The 20,788-nt window shown below is 46.0% G+C and overlaps 1 protein-coding gene across 1 annotated transcript; it reads right to left on the bottom strand.

Annotated features, from left to right (window-relative positions):
• Positions 1-1,427: 1,427 nt before the first annotated feature.
• Positions 1,428-14,074, bottom strand: Tectb (tectorin beta). The gene is made up of 10 exons (XM_055591730.1): positions 13,979-14,074; positions 13,092-13,282; positions 12,022-12,164; positions 11,846-11,918; positions 6,099-6,202; positions 5,888-5,971; positions 4,541-4,703; positions 3,459-3,531; positions 2,263-2,295; positions 1,428-1,477 (listed from the first exon to the last, which is right to left on the bottom strand). Exons 1-10 carry the CDS (start codon positions 14,052-14,054, stop codon positions 1,428-1,430), a joined length of 990 nt encoding a protein of 329 aa, XP_055447705.1. The 5' UTR covers positions 14,055-14,074.
• Positions 14,075-20,788: the final 6,714 nt, after the last annotated feature.

Genomic DNA, 20,788 nt, shown 5'->3' with positions numbered 1-20,788 from the left:
CAGCTAACTCTGAGTTTACATTAGGAGGAGATTCCAAACTGATTGAATCACTGGCTAGACACCAAGTTTAGACTGCATGGAACCCTCAAGCCCCAACCCATGGCAAAACATGACTTGGTAACTGGTTTAATTTCTAAGTTCACTTATGCAAGTTGTAAAAGGATCAGCAAACTGCAGACCTCCAAACCTCTCAAGGGCATTAAATACAGAGGGACAAACTGACATGTGATCTCAAATGCCAAGTATTTATGTGACAAAGAAAACCAAAACCTTAGCACTTGAGCCTGTCCTGTCGCCCACAGCCAATGCTCTAGCAAGGTTGGCTTTCAGTTTGCTTCTTGTTGACAAGTGTGAGTCATCGACGTTGGAATATTCTGAAACACAGGGGTGGCTAATTATGAGAGTGTGCTGTCGCGTGATATCATTGGCTGTATTTGTATTGCATTTCTGATGCTTTGTTAGTTAGATTCCTACAATCAACAACTGAACGAGATGGAAGCAAATACAAGCTTGAATGTTTTCAGTGAAGGTGAAACGCATTGGACCATTCCAGACAGGAAGACTTCCAAGAACAGATAAGGCTAGTGAGAGAACTGGGCACCACTGGTGTGGGGGAGGATTGGCTCTCAAATCTCAGAGACCTTGTCCTCTGCCAGAGCTTTCTATTATGCAAATACACGTTATAAGGCAATACCACACTATTATGTGAAATGAAGATGAGTTTTACTTCTCTCATAGTCTATTTCCTATTTACTTTTGATTACAGAAATATATTCACTTATAAGGATAAAGCATTTTACACCTACCTAATGTTTATATCTATTTGAGAAACCCTATAAAACAGAGGTACTCAAGAACTCACTTCTTGTCCATTACAAAAGTTTGAGCAAATATATTGTTTGTAAGTGGATTTCCACATTGTGGTTTCAAGATTGGAACCTCCTTCCTAGGTGCTCCATTCTGGTTCTTAGAACTGTGCCTCAATCATAGAGTGCCTGCTGGGTAAAGCTGGCTATTTCTGTGGAGTCTCTGCATTTGGCATTGATTTTTGTGGTTATGGTCTGTCTTCACCTCCGAATACTAAGCTGCACATGATGGGTGTGTGTGCGTGTGTGTCTTTTTACTATGAAAGCAGCTTTCAAATGCTGCCTTAATTTGTGTAGATAAGAGAGGACTCCTCCCCAGCTTCATGGAGGGGATTGGCAGGGTCTCATGGCCACAGGAAAGAATAAGAGGATGTGTGGCTCCAAAGGCAGAAGATCAACAAATTCACAAACAAAAAATCACAGGGAATACAGATTTGGGGAAGGGCTGTTCCCAGCTACCGAGCAATGTGGTCTTTTGTTTGTTGTTTTTGGCGCCACAATAAATGAATGTTTCGTAGCTCAGGGTGGCCTTGGAGAGAGCTGCCGCAGCTGCCCAGCGATCTACAGCACAGCACGGATCCCCAGCGTCAGGATGAGGTGATGGAGAACAGCTGCGGGAGAGATGGGCAGAGAGAGCACTGAGGAACGGCTGTGTCCGGCCGAGGAGCACTCAGCCAGACTGAAGGTGATGAGGCTGTTGTAAGGCTTCCAGACTTTACACAGTCATTCCTGTCCACCTCCTAGCATGCTCCACCTCTACCAACACACAGGTCCTAACACATAAGCCTAAATTGTGGACCTTTGGTGAACAGACATCTCGTTTTCCCCCTAAGAAGCTTCTGTGGCTGCTTGCTACATCACTTCCCTGGCCCTCACCCCCTGACCTTGTCTTGTTCACTGTATTGTTAAGTATAATTAATTCATGGAGTGCTACGTATGCTAGGGACAGCCACAGCCCAGTTTCACAGAGGAAGCTGAATTTGGAGGAGGGCCAAGGCTCTTTCTTACGCTAGCCATTCTGCTAATAAACAGTAGAGTCACAGCAAGGCCTCAAATATTTGCTAAATGAGCAGATGATCTGATAAAAAATCGGGCTCTCCAAGTTCAAGAATCTTAGGAAAGACACCAGTGATGGCTTTGTTCAGAGGGTGGGGTATGGTCTGATGCTTCTTTATCCACTGAAAATAGTTCCTTCCTCTTGGTCACAGGCTGGTTGGAGTGAGGCCCCTTTACCTCTCTCCCTCTCTGCCCTACTCAGGTGCATTTTAAGATGTGTATTTTCGATGACGGATTTTTTTTTTTTTTTTTTGGAGCCAAAGTAAACATCTCAAACATGTACATCCACTTCCCCTAAGCATTGCACAATGGCGCTTCTCAGAAGCGGCTCTTTCCTTACCTGAGAACTCACAGAGACTGGAAAAACCGCTGCCTGGAGTGAGCAAAGAGAGAGAACGCAGGTTGAAGCAAGCCGGGAAGTATCAGAACTGTTTCTGACCATGTCCGACCCCGTTAAATCATGAGCCTCTGCCTTTCAGAGGAAGTGTCTGCTGAGGTTTTCAAAGGCTCCCTCACAGCATTGTCTCCTTGGCCGCTGAATGTTTTGGAAAGCGCTAGATAAAAAAAGCTAAAAACTTTTAGCTTTGCAGGGGCCATGAAGTATATTTTTTTCTTTACACTTTTGGACAGGATCTTACTACGTATCTCAGATAGCCTACAAATTTGCTAGCCTCCTGCCTCAGCCTCCTGACTACTGAGGTGACATGTGTGTGCTACGATAGCAAGCATGGCCTCATTGTGCAGTCATTGCAGTATGAATACGCCCGTAGACAATGTCATCTGCAGGAACATGTCTCTGTCTCTTAATAAAACTTTATTGACACTGAGATTTTCATTTTTTTGAAGTTAAATGCACCATGTTTTTCTTTTTAACTTTTAGAACCACAAGAAAGTGTATAAAACCTGTTTTAGTTGGCAGCCCACATGGATCAAGAGGCATGCTCTATGATATGGCCATTATGCTTCGAGGTACGACTCCAAAGCCTGGCTCACCCTCCGCTCACAGCACCCTCCAGGTCATGTTGACCTTTCCCAACAGTCCATAAGGCCTGTGCTGGGTCAGCTCCTGCGGCCACACATGCCTCATCACCCTGCCCATCCCCCACCCCTTAGCACCCCGCTTTTCCATCAGTGTGTTCCATCTCTCTCCTGGCTAGAAGGTACGATCCTGGAGACAGGGTCTCTATGAGTCTTGTTCATGTATGGACTTAGTGACAGGCAAGGCTTGGGCAGAGAAGGTTTGCTGACACTCCCAGGTCACCTGCATTCTGCTCTGTTGTTCAGGATCAGTTTGGAAGATCAGTTCAACACGTCCTGCTTCCTCAGGTACATTTGGATTTGGGCCCCGAGAAACGTTAAGGGTAGTCAACAAACCTCTTACCCTTGCATCCACGTGATCAGACCCCGCCACTCGAGGAACCCACGAGTGCTGTGTCCACAGGCACGCCTGGTTTGACAATTCAATCAAAATGCTCAGACCCGCCGTGCCTGTGGACACAGCCCAGAGTGCACATGACTCTTAGGCAAGCAGCTTACTCCGCAGGGACAGCTCCACAACCAGGACGCCCCCTGTCTGGTCACGTAACATGCGCTTCCGTTTGTCGCAGTTCTGAAGACCAGGAGGAGGAATGAACAAAGTAAACAAGAAAAAAAAAATGAAACTTCTTCGAGTCAAAGTCCCCAGCCAATACATATCAACAGACACATCAAGTACGCAGGCAGGCAGGCAGGCAGGCACACACGCACGCACACTCACTCGCATGCCTACATTGGCTCTCCAGGCTGGGGATATCCTGCAGGAATAGCTCATTAGCATTCCAGCGGAGGAATGGGCACCATATCTTTCTATAAGGAGGAAAGCTTTTACTTAAGTGACTCAACGTAGGGATAGAAGAGGGCGCTTGCAAAACGTGTTCTGCTTCGTTGTTTTCTTGTTAAAACTGCAGCTCCAGTCCCACCCTTTGATCAAGTACTAACTGGTCCTCCGCCTCTCGGTCCTGCACCCCCTGGTTCTTGTCTCTTTTCCTTCTTGTGTTTTCTAGCTGCATGAGTTGATGGAAGGAGAATAGCACTCTCCTTTCTGCTGGATCCTCCAGGCCACAGGGGCTGGCAGCCTCTTTAGAAGCATAGGCCTCGGAGGTCCGGTCTACTTGGAGGGCAGAGGATGGTCGTTCGAATTGAGCACGTTTAAGTTCACGTGGAGGTGGTCGCAGCTCAGCAAGGCCCAGAACCAGGGGCACTGCCCCCCCCCCCCCGTGCTGTCCACTGTGACCTAGACATTCAGCATTTCTCTGAACAGAGTCCCATGCAGACTGCAGCCGCCCAGCTTTACATTTCTGCCTAAATCTTGGATTCCTTTATCCCTATAACTTTTTCAAAGCATCCCCACGGCCATTGCTACCTTCACGTTTATCTTATATTGTTCTCTGGAAAGGGAACAGTCACCAGAATTGATGAGCTGAAACCAGGCCCAGCAAGTGTGACATGCCAAGTTTTGGTATAGCATGGTGGCCAGGCCCAGACCTCTCCACCTGGGACCCACAACTCCCAGTCGAACCCAGCTCCTCCAGCCCTAGCCCCGTGGGGTAACAGCTTCCACTCCCAGCCAGAATCCTCACCACTGGGCAGGAGAGCTTCTCACTGTCACAGATGAACGTCTCGCAGTGTAACCAAACCTTGGAGAGTTTGGGGATGTTCTGGAACCGGAAGGCATTGAACTGGAACGTTGCCCTATGATCCTTGCCGTTCTCATGCACGAGAACTGTCTCATCAGTGGGGCAACTGGCAGAATAGGGCAAGGGAGAACGAAACGTCACACCATTGAACCCCTAAAAGGGCCCTATGGCAGTATTTCACAGCGCAATCTGCTAGGCTTGTGTGCAGCTATTCGTCCCTTTAAAGAACTCTGATTTCTACATGTGAGGTCAATTGAATGGCTATGGGGGTGGATGTGATTGTTTCCATTATAAAATAGAAGGCAGTGACTTATGAGAACCCACACATCTGGTAAGTTGAACCCCTGTCCTAAAGAAGTAAAATCTCCAAGCGAGAGAGGCCTCTTCAGGGCTGGCATCTGGCAGACGGCAGGGCAGCTCAAGGGAAAGACCTCTGTGACAGACGGCAGCGGTGTTTCCCACTGCTGCCGCAGACACTTACGCTTGTCTCCTGTGCATCATCCGGCTTTGCCTCAAGTTGGAAAAGGAATGCATATTCCACCAAGCATACATATGTTATAAATAATCTTTATAAAAGCGTAGTCATATTTTTCATATATGATCCAGATAATGACTGCAAAGAAATATCTAAATGTATGATTACTGGACAGGTGCAGGGACCAAGATATGTCATCTCAGAATTCTGTCTCAGAAGTCGTGAGAGAGAAACAAAGGTTGCGCCTTCCTCTCTGGGCCAAAGGTCAGAGCTATTTCTGTTGTGGCCTCAGCAATGATGGGGCTGTGAGAATTTTCCAACTTATGAAATGAGGCTCTAACAGGATTGTCTGGTCACTAAACCTGAGATCCTTGCCTGAACTCAAGACATGGAACCTTAAAATAGCCCTTTGCAGCCTGAGTGTCCCAAGCCTGGTATCAGTCAGTGGAAAATAATGTAAGAGGAGCTTTGTGATGGGGGTGGGGTGAAGCAAATAATGGGCAAACCTAGATGCCCTGGCACAGGCTGTGGCACCTGCCTCTCAGTGACAGCCACCTCTGCTTGGTTGGATGGTGGCAGCTTGCCGGGAGCAAACCCCCTTCCCCAGAGGAGTGAGTGTGTGGGTGCGCTCCTGTGTTCAGAAAATGCCTGGTAAGATATTTGCTGTAGAGTCAGGAAGGGCTCTTGAAAACTGGAGTTCCCCCAAAAAGGATCTGCTTTGAACAGAAAGTTTCCTCCCAAACTCTCCCCGGCCACAGCAGAAGAGCAGGCTACCCTGGGCCCACTGCTCTGCCTGGGCTTCAGCAAGTACTCACCCCTTATTGATCAGCTGCCATTGCAAGGGGTACATGAAGTCAGCCGAAGGGGTGGCCCAACAGCTATTCAAGACTACCTTAAACCTGGAAATAACACAATGCAGCATCACTAAGACCCAGTCCCTCATAGACCCTCCTGAGCCCTAGAGTCTGTCTGATGCTCTTGTTTCCTTTGTACTTGAAAATCTACACACGGAGTAAAGGAACTTACCGAATGCTTAGCCCTTTGGCTTCTACTCCTGCGAACAGATCTGAACCGATTTCGGATGTTTCCAGGATGAAGGGAGCTTCTTTCTTGGTGGAAAACTTGGCATTCTTGGAAAGGAAATAGGACATCAGGCATTGCCACCTCTCAGAATGAACAGTCAGGTCTGATGGGGGCAGACACCGGGGTTGGGTAGGAAGGGAACCAACCCAAGGAACAAGCACGTGAGACCATAGAGAAAACCAGAGCCAGAGAAACAATCTCGGAGGGTGCTGATGTCATCTTAGAAGGGGTAAGGGCATCTGCTGGTCATGGTTAGACACACACTGTTCCAGTGATGGCATCAAAACTGACTGACAGGAAAATAAGGGAATCCAAGGATGTCAAGACTATTTCACAAATCACTCAAGGCCAAGAAGAACCAAGTGCACACAACTCCTCACTACCCCTGATCCCCGTGCTTTGTCTGAGCAAATGTTCACCTGGGCTTGAAAGTTCATGACTTGATTAACAGTGTGGTTATCACCAGGCACAACTCATTGATTGCCTGTGATGTGTCTGGGTATTGTTTTACATATTTGGGTAGTTTCTATGTTAAGATACACTGTGTATTGAGATGTAATGTTTGTGAGTGAACAAGATCTGTCTATAAATGCTCTGATAGTCTAGCAGGAGAGAACGACCATAAAAACAAAGTAAATTACACAGCATATTAGACTAGCACTTAGTATGTAATATTGGAAACCACAAAAATAGCAGAATGGATTGGGAACATGAGGAAGGTGTGTATGTGTGTGTATGCACGCATATGCATGGTTTGTGTGGACGGCTATTTGAGTGCATAAAGATATGCATGTATGTCTCTGCACATGTATGTGAAGGCCAGAAGTCAACTTGGGTTTCATGCCTCAGGCACTGCCTACTTTAAGATAGCTCTCTCATTGGCCCAGAACTCACCAAATGTGCTACACTGGCCAGAAAGTAAGCACAGGGACCCACCTATCTCTGCTTCCCCAAACTGGGATTACACGTGCCATTATGCTCGGCTTGTTTGTCTTTAAGGTGATCCTGCACAGTGATCTCAGACCCTCACGCTTGCACGGCCAGCACTTCACCGGTAGGGCCATCTCCCCAGCCCGATGTTGCAGCTTTGAAAAGGGCAGTCAAGGAGACCCCATGGAGGAGGCTGCATTTGAACAAGGCATGAGGAAGAGGAGGAAGGAGACTGTGTAGCTACAACAGAAAGGGTGCTCCCGCAAGGGCTGAGGCCTCAGGACAAGGGTGTGGCTGGCAGGACAGCAAGAAGGCCAGGTCTGGAGGAGGTTTGGGAAGTGGAAAGAGGAATGAGATTATAGTGCCATGCAGTGGATTAAAAAGAGCAGGCCTCGAAAATGGACTGTGTCAAAGGTCACTACTACTCAGGGGCGTCAGGGGTGTCAGGGTCCATCCAGTCCCTAGCCCAGGGACTAAGTCCACCGTCTTCAGATAGTGTTCAGGGAATTATTAGGAATTACAGCTGTGCTGAGTTCCTCAAAGGAGGCAGCTTCTCCATGCCGTAAGAACCTGGAACTATTCTTTGGTGCTAGCCATGACAGAGACACTGGCCAGAAGGGCTCAGACCCCAGGATCGCCCTGGTGCCCCCATTGCTGACTTGAGACCCAGTAGAAGGGACTTAGCCTTTGGAACTCTGTTTCTTCGTTCCTGTGAGATGGGACTAGATTAGAAACAGAGCTCAGACTAGGGTATTTCCAAACCTCAATTTATGAGCTTAGAGACTTGCAGCGGTGGACAGAGCTGACTTCCAGTCAGAGTGAACTTTGCCTCCTAAGGGTCCAGCAGGTGGAGGCTTTGTGAGAAGACTCCACATGTCTCTCTTATGTTCTGCTATTGAAGCAGGTCCAGCCAAGGCTCTTGTAGTCAACCACCTAGAAGCTGGCTCCCTCCTTTCCATTTCTCAGGCCTCTGCACCACATTCATGGTCGCCACAATTAAGCAATAATGTTTTCAGTCATAAGCGATCTGCTTGCATAGCATGCAGCTGATGTGACACCTTTTCAGTGGTTTTAAAAGTATTTTCAGTATTTGCCTAAAATTTATGAGATTTCAAACATGGAAACTAACTTGGAAATGGCAATTTAGTCCCCAATCTCCAGAGATGCTTCTGTGAAGTTTTTCTCCTGGATCAGCTGGTGGAGTGTGATGTCTCCTACTGGTTGAACTATTGTTCAGTTTTCACCAAAATGAAGGACAGAAGTGGCATTTTTTATTCCTGATAACTACAATAATGTGTATCATGTTTTCCCCTTCCTTCTCCCCCTCCTTCTCTTATCTCCCTCCTTCTTTCTCTCTCCCTCCCTTCCTCCCTTCCCCTCCCTCCCTCCTCCAGTGCCTCCTTCTCTCCCTGCCTGCTTCCCTCCCTCTCTCTCCCCTCCCTCTATATGTCCTCCCTCTTTTCCCCTTTCTTTCTGGGTCTTTCTATACAGTTCTGCCTAGCCTGAAACTTACCATGTAGACCAGGCTGGCTTCAATATCCAAACAATCCCACTTCTGCCTCTCAACTGCTGTGGTTACAAATCCGTGCCAACATGTCTGGTATCCCCTACTTTCTCTTTAACATGCCTTCAGATAGCTTTACCTTGGAAGCTGTTACATGCTAGGGAAGTTCATCCACACAAAATCCACACAAACTACTTTTGTGTCCTACAGGATGGATGGATCTGTTGAGAAACCATGTTCCAACATTCCTTCCTTTGACTAAAAGGTTGACTCAGAAATACCTAGTCACCCAAGCTAAAGATAAGTATGCCTCACTGAGCAGACATTTTTGTGGGGAAGTCTGGTAGTTGCTTTTGTTCACAGGTGAGATAGTGATGAAAGGAAACTAGCTCAAGTACGACTCCGGGACACATTCCTAGAGTCTTCCAGAACCTGGATTGTCACCTGTGGCCCTCTGTGCCTCTAATTGGCCTGACAAAGGACTAGAATAGAACATTTCAATTCTGGGTCCCTTTGATAACAGGGGCACTGGTCACCTGGCTTGTGCTTGGAGGAAGGCAAGTAGGATGGCTTAGGAACCAGTAAGAAAGTGTTTAGCTTGATGGGCACTCTTTGGAGAGCTGTGACCAACATAATTCCACAAAATTATTTCAGCAGACAGAACTAAGAAAGGAGTTCAGAGGTCATATTTTACAAGATAATCTAAAACACAAGGTACAGCTCACCTGTATCCTGAAAGAGGTGGCGTGGCCACCCTTCAGCTGTGGAAGCGCTGTGAATCTCAGGTGGAAAATCAAGGGGTCACCTCTGCAGTTGGCTCTGATTCTGGAAGGACCTTTAATCTGTTGTTTGTCTATGTTCACTCTAAGACTTTTCATTTCTATCTGTATCACTAAGAAAAATGGTCAGTACTATTTGGATTTTAAGAAGTTAATCTAATCTCACACTGACATTGATATTCATCTGTATAAAAGCAACAGATCTAAAAACACTCAGAGCACCCATGTTAAATTGGCCTCAGTCTACACTCATGAAAACAGTTGTCTTCTTGGGTACTTACCAAGTTCACATGCTATGGTGAGTACTTCTACAGATGGTTCCACCAAGTCTTCCTAATATCTAAGGGATATGCATCACTTCGTTTTTACGTGATGGATGCAGACATGCAGGTGTAGAGAGGCTCCCTAACTTTCCCAAAGTCATTTAACTAGTAAATGGTAAAACAAGGCTTTGTGGTATGCACCACCCTCCCCCGCTTTTTACTCACAGGGCCAGGCTATGTCTGTAAACAAACAACCTTTCTTTGTCTTCAATTGGGAGTCATCACTTTCCCCTGGGAATATCAACTATGGGTCCTTGGCCAAAGTGAGTGGGAAGGGATGGAGAGAAAGAAGAGAGAGGACACATGCAGAGTAGAAGGAGTGTATGGGGGCCCAGGCTCTGCACTTCCCAGAATCTTAAGCAATTAGCAGTGTGCTGGTTCCATTGTCCTATGTAGGGCATGGTTCTGTTTCTGGTAATTTGATGGAAATATATGCAACAGGGCAGTTGTTGCTTTGGAAATAACCAAGAATGCCCTCAAAGTGGACAAGGGAGAAAGGGGAGGGTGGAAATACATGGGTTAGTAGGAAACTGAGCCCACAGCAGAATATAACCCAGAACAAAAGCCTCTGGACATTGGGAACTGCTCTCTGCTGCATCTACTTGTCCTGGAGGGGTTTTAGGGCACCTTAGCTTCATTTCTAGACAATTAGGGAAGTAATTGTCCCTTCTGTTTCTTCAGAAGATGGCCTGCTTAGCTGATTGATGGATTGATGGATTGATTAAAAGAGCATGTTATTTCTACTTCTGAGGTTTTGTCTATGTCTGAAACTTAACCCTGTGTGGTTCATGGTGGGAACTGAGTTTTTTAAAGCCCTGATTTCTATCAAACTATTGTAAACATTCATAGGATCAAATCTACAACCTTATCTCATTAGAATACTAACTACTCACTTCCAGGCAGGGGCTTGTAGTAAAGATTGTATTCCCATTGTGGGAAGCTGTTTCACCATCATTTCATCACCCCCTTTATGCCCATGCTTGACCCTGAAGACAGGTCAAGCGGCCTTGTGGTTCAGCCACTAGTGCTATGAAGCCACGGCTGGATTTTAAGAACTTGAGGCTTATGCATCTTAGTGATCCTTCTTTAACAATACTTTTTAAAAAGAGTAAAATATTTGAATCCCAGATTAAACAAGGCCTTTGTGGGTGAAAGGACATGATGCTGTACACCACGCCCTTTGCAGGAAGAACCTCAGTTGGGAATCTCTGTTCTCACCACATGCTTCTCCAAGGCACCTGGTCTTGGGCAAAGACCTCCCTTCTTTTGGGCTTCACATCCTTATTTGGAAAACAGCCTAGGTTATCTTAGGATGCTCCTCTGATGAATTCTAAGGGTTAACGGCTTCCAGGCAATAGGTGAAGCGAGGTCAGTGTTAATGAGATTTCAAGTGGGATGTTTTCTCTTGCAAAGTCAAATGGGTCAGATGTGCTGCCCTCTAAGGGCACCTTCCCATTCTATTGCTCCGAACAAAGGTTTGTGTTTCTGCCTGCATCTTCCTCTAGCCAGCCGGGCCAGTGTCCCCTCTGTGTGCCTATGTCCTCACTGGAAGCTGCAGCTTAAAAACAAAGTACCCTTTCTAATGGGAGAGCAGCTGGGCTAATGCCCAGTGCATATTTAGTTTCTCTGGCTCACTTAATTTTGAGAGAGACCAAAGTGTGCCTTTAACCTTTGATGTTAACACAGGCATTGGGTCCAGTCAGACAGTGAGGAAATCTTACTATAAGGCTTAAGAGATGAAAGAACTAGATAAGCAGAGGCTAGCCCTAAGTCTTATCTTTAGCTCTAGCCTATAGGGAGTGCAACACCCCAAGCTAAATACTTTTGAGATCCTAATGGCAAATAAATCTCTAGAGAGAAAAGTAATGGAAAGTAATCTTGATTAAGAGTCAGATGTGGGGTGTCCTATTGTCTGTTAGTGACCTTGCCTTAATTTTTGTATCAGTGAAATGGGAGGTTGGCCACACCTGTACCGTTTCTTCTATGCAGCATCTGAAGTGAACCTTCTGCTGCACCCAGGCTTTAAAGCTAGGCTAAGGCATAAGGCACCCCTGGAGTTCTGGGTTGGGGCTCTTCCCAGAAGCCAGGAGAGAGTGGCTCCCAAGGAAGTGCTCTGGGAAAAGGCCACAGATGGAAAAGGCAGCCTGGACTTACAGTGTAGAAGTTGAGGGACAACTGGCTTTCAAATGTGCCCATGCTCCCATTCTTGACATGAACAGTGGCCACTCTGAAAAGGGGAGAGAATTTTGCATAAGGACTGAAACATGCCTGATTGACAGGGACTGTAGCACCCTCACGGTGGCCAGCCCTCTATCCCTAGAGCGGCTTACCTCTGGTCAAAAGCAGCCTGGTTCACCAAGTAGGTGGAGTGGTAGGTGCAGGAGAAGGAGTAGTTGACAGGCTGGTTCTTCACGATCACCGTGCTGTCGTTAGACACGATGTGACTGTAGAAGTGGTAGATGGGGGGCTTGTACTGGCAGAAGGAAGACGGCAGTTAGGGGGGACACTGTGCCCATGATGGGACTGAGCATTCTGGGAAACATGTTTGGAGATGGAGTGACAAGAAGCCCAGGGAAAATCGGAGCCTGGCGGGCCATGCTTTTAGACCTCTGCCCCTGAGAACTAATGGCTCTAAGGGGAGGCCTCAGCTTTCTCCTGTCACATAGGAAGGACACCTGTGGAGAGGCTCATGGTTCCCTGCCGCAGGTGGTTCACATGATCCTGCTCCTCTCCGAGTCTGTGTTAAAACACTTCCAAAAGCACTTACCTGTCACTTCATTACCCTGGGCATCCAACCCGGGGATGAACACGCCAAACCTGAAGTGAGAAATGTGCTTTGTTCTCTCCAAAGCAAGAAGCTTTGCTGCTATCTCCACTCCCCAACAAATTAGGAGACTAAAAGTCAAGTGCAGAGAGTCATGGAGGGAGGGCTGCGGGGGCGGCTCAGTGTAAAGTGCGCACTGCACAAACGTAAGGACCGGCTTTGAATCTAACACCCAGCAAGCCCTGGGCACAGGCCTGCAGTCCCAGCTCTGGGGGCGGACATGGAGAATTCAGGGGCTCACTGGCCAGCCCGTCTCTGATCGGCAAGCTCCGGGTTAAGAAAGAGACCCATCTCAAGAGAGAAGGTAGAGGATAGACCAGGATGCAACGTCCGCGCCACTGGCAACCTCTGGTGTCCGCGTTCTGCACGTGGTCCTGGGCACCAGCACACAGAGTCACCTAAACTTGCTGAAAGAGAAGCTTCCGTCGCTAAACCTCCGAGGAAACTGGAGCACTGGGACTGACTTTTAAAGGGAATTTGGATTCTTGTGAATCCTCTTAAGGAAGGCAGCAGACATCTCACCCGTGTCCCATTGCCTTCGCTTAGGCATGCCTGCTTTAGGCAGACCGACCTTACCTCGGACTGGGTTCCACAGTAGGACTTGTTCTTAGGTGACAGATCTGGGATGACAAACTGGTAGTAGCCACCTTCATGGACGCCGTTGTAACACAGCCCCCCGAGTGCCAGCTGATGCACTTCCCATCCATAGGGACATTCTGGGATTTTAGTGATGATGGTCTTGGGGTAACAGAACACAAGGATGACGTCTGGAAGAGTGCATACATGGCTTGCATCAGCTGTGGTCAGCAGATCAGTGTCACACAGCATTCACCAGCTACTGACCAGCTGGCTGAGGTGCCCCAAACTGCAGCCACTGAAATTCTTCTCTTATAACTTCTGTCGCATACAATATTGTCACTATTTAATATTAATTTAATTGGGTCATTTTTAATACATGTCACTTTATTTTAGAGCCAACGGTTTTTCAGCAATACTGGGTATTAAACATAGGGCCCCATGCTTGCTAGGAAAGAATTTTACCACCATTCTAGAGCCCCAACTCTAAAACTTTTATTTGATCTTAAAGAATATACCCATGAAATCACAGACTGATATATGCATCCCCATGAAAATGAGACAATTCCTTATACTTTAAACTACCCATTGCACCATCTCACACTCAGTGCTACAAAGTATCGTTTAAAGACACACAGCATGCATTGAGTAGTCAAACATAAAGAAGAGGACGTGTCCCATGGAAAAGGGAACAGATACCCTGTAATTTGTAAAGCAATGGGTTCATTCCACACATTTTTGCTTCCTGCGGGAGAAGGCTGCTTGTCACTGGGGGCTTCAGTGCCACCTGATGGCTGGCATTTTTACCCTTTCCTGGAGCCAGGATCACAGCAAGGTGGGGACCCATAGTCTCCACAGCCTGGAAAAGCAGTGTAGCACTGAGGTACCTGCTTTATTTGGAGTGCATGATTTCGCCAAGGCTTCTGCAAAGAGTGCCAGCAAGAGGAAGGCTTTCGCCACCATCGTGTCTCTAGAGCTGATCTCTGCCAGGTGGCCAAACCAAACTGGCCAAATGCTGATGTTTCCTCCAGGTACCAGGTCTCGATTGTTCTGTATTGGAAATATGAACGGAAAGTTAAGTCAGGGTAAGAACGAATTATCCTACGATCTTGTGGAGGAGTTTCCAAGAGAGACAGTGATGCTGTCCCGGGCTCCTACCACTGAGGATGCTACTGTCATGAGCGGTCGCTCATGTTCCTGCCTTCCCCATTCCCTCTGGACTGTAGGCGCTGCTGCCCGGATGCTCCCAGATCTCTAGCCTCTGTCCTACTTCCACCTTATATATCTAGAGGGTGTAAAAGAAACCAACTCCAGATAAGTCACAATGAGCACACATTATCCACGACAGGGGGAATAAAAGGGAACTGGGCACAATAATCCGATGGGAAGCTCAGTTACCGCCTGAATCTAATTTCTTGTCCTTGCAGAGTCAGACATCCCACCCCCACCTTACTGCCTTAGCCAGGGCTGGACTTTTCATTCCTGTGCAGAAAAATCAAAATAAAAAACAAACAACCCTCTGATGGAAGACAAACTTTTCTGCACTATCCCAGGTAGTAATTCTCTTCTTCTATATTTTTTTCTCATTCTATTTCTTGCTCTCTTATTTCTATATGTAGGTGAACAAAAGTTTGAATCTCAAAGATTCCAGTCCAGCATAATTACATCTAGTAGTCAAACAAAATATAGGTTGTGTTGATATATATAAACAACAACAACAACAACAACAAAAGCTTCTCCAGTGTTTTCTGGTGTCTATATCTTCATTCTGAAACACAACTTTCAATTGCAATGCCTTTAGGTGTTCTTAGTATCTCTCCAAACCTTGGGTCATCCAACCAGACCTTGCTCTACACAGCGCAGGGGATGATGCTTCTCTGGTGGGAGTTCCAGACATATCCCAGGGAGTATATATAATTTCATGATTCAGCAGCATCAGGATGTCCCTAACAATCTCCATATAAGTGCTAATAGAGTTGCCTTATTATCCTGGCATCTAAGGATTAAGGAAAGAGTTCCTTGGGAAGCCATTAAAAATTTCCAGGACTAAGCTTCCTTCTCTGCAAAATGGAGGTCATCACCCTGGTCCTACCCCAGGGCAGGAGGAGAGCAATGAGATGAAGGCTCTTGCCAAATGGCAAGACACAAGACTGATAAGTTTATATGAAAAGGCAAATAGGAGTTTCTGGCAACATGTATGTTCCATGTGCTTTCTCTTAACAGCTGCACATTGTCTTGTTGCAGATGCCTGGATTCATGCAGCCGAAGGCATATCTGTTTTGATAACACACAAGCCATGTAGTTATAGACTTGAGCCAAAGTGGGTTGAAGAAAGTAGGAGAAAGGGCTGAGTTAAACTGAACACTGGGATGGAGTTCCGTTTAGCCTGGAAACACCAGCAGCTCCCACACACCAGGGCACACCACACGGTGGAATCTCACAGGTGTGGATTCTGAGTGTCTTTTCTCCAGGGCTTAGCATTGCTTCTTCAAGTTTCTCCTTCTCTTCTTTATATTAAGCGTTCGTGGGGCCCCAATGGTAAGTATGCCAACCTCTGTATTTGGCCCTGGAATACATGGGTAGATCAGAGGCTGTTTCTTCCTCCCCAATTTAGGAACTAGGGGGTGGGCAACACAGAAAGCAAGGAGAGTGTGTGCTTGAAGTGTAGGGAGTGATGAAGGAAGAGGTCCCCAATCCTTGAGGAGGAGAAGAACAGGAAGGCCAAGGACAGAAGTACCACAGGACGGGCTCTGGTCTCTCACTGACAGTTCAATACTACCCTTCTGCCTGTGTTGGGACACTTGTTATCTTCAACAGTGAGCTTCTTTCAGCCAACTCTGATCTGGCCAGGTCAGTACCCGTGTCAGGAGACATCTAGGCACAGAGGTCATACACTGTCTTTAGTGGAAAGGCGTGATGGATGCCACAATGCTTGATGTTGTAAGGCTAAGCCAGCAGAACCTGCCTGGAGCCCAAAGCCCACCTGGACCATTTATGGGCTGTATGTCTGTTATTTGGCAGGTGTTGGGTTCTGTGAGCCTGACTTTCTTCCTCTTTTAGAAGGGAATGTTAATGTCTGTGACATAGTATTATTCAGAACATTAAATGAGCTATGTGTGCAAATTAATGTTTATGTTAATTATATGTTTGTAGACATTTGCGCGCACCCAGAAAGCCTTTTCTGCTTGTGTTAAGTTCTATTTGAGGAATGTAAAGGTGTAAAGTCTTCTAGGAGCAGCCCCACTATGGGAAAGAGTTTCACCAGTGCCCGGGGTGTGGTATGCCACCATGAGTATTGGTTCTGGCTTTAACATCCTGTCTCTGTCGGATTTCCAGTGGTGTGATGTTGGGCAAGTAGCCGGCCTCTGTAAGCTTTTGGCTCCCCTCCTTCTGTGGCTGATTCAGATATGTAAAGAAACAACAGTAAAGAAACAGTTGCTGAGCCCAGAAGCTGGGATGAACTCAGCAGTAAGGACTACCTGGTGGGAGCATGGGCCCCCAAGGCTGGCACCCACAGGCTGGGCACTGTGTCCACGAGTTCCCAGATGAACCCCAAGTGTTTCTATGGTAACATTCTTCTCTTTGGAAGCCCACCCTAACAAAAGAGCAGGTGCTTTTGATTTACAGAAAGGTCTCATCAGGATAAAACTTGGGGACAGAAAAAGAGATCTCTCCTACTGTTTCTTGGAGCAGAGAATCAGCTAACAATCAGGTACATGATACTGCTTTCAAGGGTGAGAGCAATGAGTGGGGTGGGGCAGTGGATGCCACTTTTGTGGCAGCTGGTCTCTAGATGCTTAATTTGCATAAGAGACAGAGGGAGACCAAATGTGCTTGGGCCAAACAGTATTTGATACTGGTCTTGATAAAAGGCAGGAGGCACCTATTCTTTGTGGTAATTACCTTCACTCTAATGCCCCACTCAATCCTCTCTCTGCTTTTCAACACTCCCCTGCCCCAGATGCCCTTGGAGTGAAAGGGACAACCCTGCAGATGGAATCCAAAAACAGGTCTGTGGCTCAGACCTTTGCAGACTCTTCAAACACAGGTAAAATGGATTAGAAGGTTTTATCAATCCTAGGATTTTAAAAGAGCCCATCAAAGAAAGACTCACCCAAAAGATGAGCTCATCTCTCCTGTATCTTATGAGTTCCTAGGCAATAAAGGAAGGAAACCTTTTCTATTTGAAGATCATAAGTGATTTGGAAGAGCCAGCCCAGGCACAAAAGAGATGTCCTTTGCAAATGGCGATCAACATTTTCCTTTGTAGCTGAGAAATCAGGTGCAGGGGTCCAGCGGCAGGGAGCTGCAGTGGGACCCTGCTGAGGTAAGATATGGCCTTTCAAGCCAGGGCTAATAAGCATGCACTGCAGTTTAAAAGCCGCTTTATTAACTTACTTTTTTTTTTTTTAACAGCACACTGTTTTGAGTTCATTAAATGTTGGGTTTGTTCAATGGACCCTGTTGTTTCCAGTAAGCTATGAATCAAGTCTTCTTCTACTCTGTGGGAGGCTGCCAATTTGCAAATGAGCGTGCATTCCATTGTAGATTCCCCTGGCTCCAGCCCCTCAGAAATTCCCAGGATTGATCAATTCTTCAGAGAAAGTATACTTAGAGAGGGACTTGACAATTGAGGAAGGACTCTCTGTTGATAGATCAACACATCATAGCCAGAAACCCTCCTCCCCATCCTGCACCTGACCCTCAGCTCGCTCCTCCCCTTCCTGCACCTGAGCCTGCAGCTCCCTCCTCCCCTTCCTGCACCTGAGCCTGCAGCTCCCCAGATGCATAGAGGCCTATGATGTCTGTGAACTGAAGTGCCCCAAAAAGAGCCACATTGTTCAGCAGTCCCAAGGCTGACAGAATGATTAAAACTGATTATACAAAACTGTAATGTTTCAGGGTGGGGGCAGATTGTCTTAGGTGATTAACCTTCTAAATAGCCATTTATTGCTCACCTGTCTGTGACCTCAATCCTTTTGACTACTAAGTAAACCTTTCAGATTGTACAAATAGATTCCTGGCTTCCACCAACTCAAAGGCAGAAACGCACAGACAGAATGTGAGCCCTAGAGTGCAGACTTCCCTACCCTGTTCTAACCAGCCTGCCTGAGACACCACACATATGGCCCAAGCCCTTCACCCATGCTAGATGTCACTAATGGAGACATTCTTCCCCTTTGATCCCAGAAACTGTGCTTCAACAGACACTAGCAAGCTGCTGGAAATAACAGGAATAGAAACTCATTACGTGTTCCCAGAGCAAAACAATGTGCTGTTTCTAGGGTTGAACAGTTCACCTTAGCGCACCAGTCACTTATTTTATTAGGGCTGACACAGATGTTGCCTTTCTTGTGTAAAGACCCTTCCACCAACCTGAAAGCCTCATCGAGGCAAGGGAAGCAGCTCCAGTGCAGGCCATTGTACACAGCTGATTTAGCAAATAGTTTGAAGGAGGAGTGGCACAAAGTTTTTTGGAAGCAGTCTAAGTTCCATACGCGTGTACATGTGAATGTGGGCCACGTGTGCCCATGTGTGCCGAGGCCAGAGGGCAACTTGGGCATCGTATCTTTCTCTTTTACTTTCTTTCTATCTTCCTTCCTTCCTTCCTTCCTTCCTTCCTTCCTTCCTTCCTTCCCTCCTCTCTCCTCTCCTCTCCTCTCCTCTCTCTCCTCTCCTCTCCAACTCCTCCTCCTCCATCTCGACAGGGTCTCTCACTGGACTGGGATTTATTGAGTAGGTTCAGCTGGCTGGGCTGGGAGCACCAGGAAATTGCCTGTCTCTGCCTCCCCAGATTTGTGATTATGACTGCCAGCCTCCATTTCCTTTCTGACACGGGTTGTAGAGAGCAAACTTGGCTCTTCCTGTCTGCAGGGCAAGCCCTTTACAACCGAGCTGTCTTCCTAGTTCCGAAGTACGTTGTAAACTGCAAGAATGTAAATTCTCCTAATTTTAGCTTCCAGTGGAGGTGTATTTAATAGATGCTAGATAGAAGCGTGAGTGTTCAAAATCAGTGTGGTGATCATGACTGGCTGCAAAGAGCTGACTGAAGAAAATGAGGTTTTGGGAGCCTGAGTCTCCATGAGCTACTAAGATAAACTGTGAGACATATGAACACACAGATATTGGAGAATTACAATGGCTGTGTTAAGCATTTTGGGGAAAGTTGAAAACTTGGGGATCCAGCACAGAATCTTTAAGTCACTCCTTCTCAGAGGGAGATAGGAGCATTAAGTTTATGTTACAAACTTTATATGACAACAACTAAAAAACAAAACAAAACAAAACCTCTTCACTATGGATCAGACCTTCGGTTCTGAAATGCAGTTTTCTGCTTATGTGGCCTTGAGGTTTAGCTACAGGGAAAAAGTAATTAATATAGATTAACTGATCGATAGTCATGAGAAATATAACACAAAATTGGCATCTCATTTATCAGCCATGTTCTTAAAGCTACAGAGCTAGAGCTATAATGGACCTGAGGTTTGGGATATAAAATTTTCCATGCTTGTAGGAAGCTTTTCGGAGCAGGGCTTCTAGGAATGAAGGTAGAAATGTTCAAGGGTCTCCAAAGGCTGCAGATGGTTGGAGGAAATGGTTGAAATGAGGAATAAGGTGGCTTTGGAAATCACAGGCAGAAGCTGTGAATGATGGAGACATTGAACCAAAGCTGAAGTAGCCAATATGCTTTAGGGGTAGATACTATATGGTGAGGGCGTTTTTTGCTGATTAAAAAAAAAAAATCAGTGACATCTTCATTGTTCACACAGTTTGTGCTTTTTCAAAGACAAGTTCAAGGCCACCTGCTATTTGAAGTCTATTCAGATTCTTTTTCTTCTGGAGTCTTTGGACTTTTTAAATTTCCTGTTGTCTGGAACACACACACACACACACACACACACACACACACACACATTTATATATACATATATGCATCTCTATCTGCTTTGAATGTGTTGCCTTCTTAATTAAACCAAAAATGTGTATACCTTTGAATTTTTTTATACTGAAAATTGGCGTAGTGATTATTTATGGAGTAAATTTTATGCTAGGTTCTATGTAAAGATAGATAGATAGATAGATAGATAGATAGATAGATAGATAGATAGATCAATAGATAGATAGATAGATGATAAATGATTGCTGATAAATAGATAGAGGAGAGAGTAGATAGATGGATTAATGACGATGGATGATAGGTTGATAGGAAGCTCCAAGTCTCTGACTAATAGGATAGATATTCATTTTCTCCAGCACATTCACAATAGGTAGACAGTCTTCCCAAGTCATACAGGGACTAGTTTTTGGATCTCCCAGTTTTGTACTTTGGGTCTAGGAACCACTAGACAGGGAAGGGTATGGAAGATCTCCAGTTGGCATTATCAGCTCTCATCTAGTTCATTGGCTAGAACTCAATTACATAGTGACCTAAAACTTGAGGTGTCTGTTCAGATTTTGGTGAAAAGAAGGTAGTCAAATATATATAGCTACTTTTGGAGAACACACACGCACACTATCACCATCACCGTCATCTTTATCTGTCTATCATCTGTCTGTCTATCTATCTATCTATCTATCTATCTATCTATCTATCTATCTATCTATCATATATCATTTACTTATCTATCTCTGTTGATCTGAGAGTGGGTTATATCCTTCCCATTTTACAGACAAAAAAAAAAAAAAAAAAAAAAGGA

This window comes from Psammomys obesus, unplaced genomic scaffold, assembly GCF_907164565.1.
Source record: "Psammomys obesus unplaced genomic scaffold, mPsaObe1.curated_primary_1811, whole genome shotgun sequence".
In the NCBI taxonomy this organism is placed as follows: Eukaryota; Metazoa; Chordata; class Mammalia; order Rodentia; family Muridae; genus Psammomys; species Psammomys obesus.
The sequence above is the reverse complement of the archived record's forward strand: the minus strand, read 5'-3'. Positions and strand labels throughout refer to the sequence as shown.

Coding starts and splice junctions, on each gene's coding strand:
- Tectb (XM_055591730.1), bottom strand. CDS start 14,054: ATGGTGGCGAAAGCCTTCCTCTTGCTGGCACTCTTTGCAGAAGCCTTG. Junction 4,704..5,887: donor TGGCAGCTGATCAATAAGGG/GTGAGTACTTGC, acceptor CTATTCTGCCAG/TTGCCCCACTGATGAGACAG. Junction 2,296..3,458: donor TGTGGAGCTGTCCCTGCGGA/GTAAGCTGCTTG, acceptor TGCTCACTCCAG/GCAGCGGTTTTTCCAGTCTC.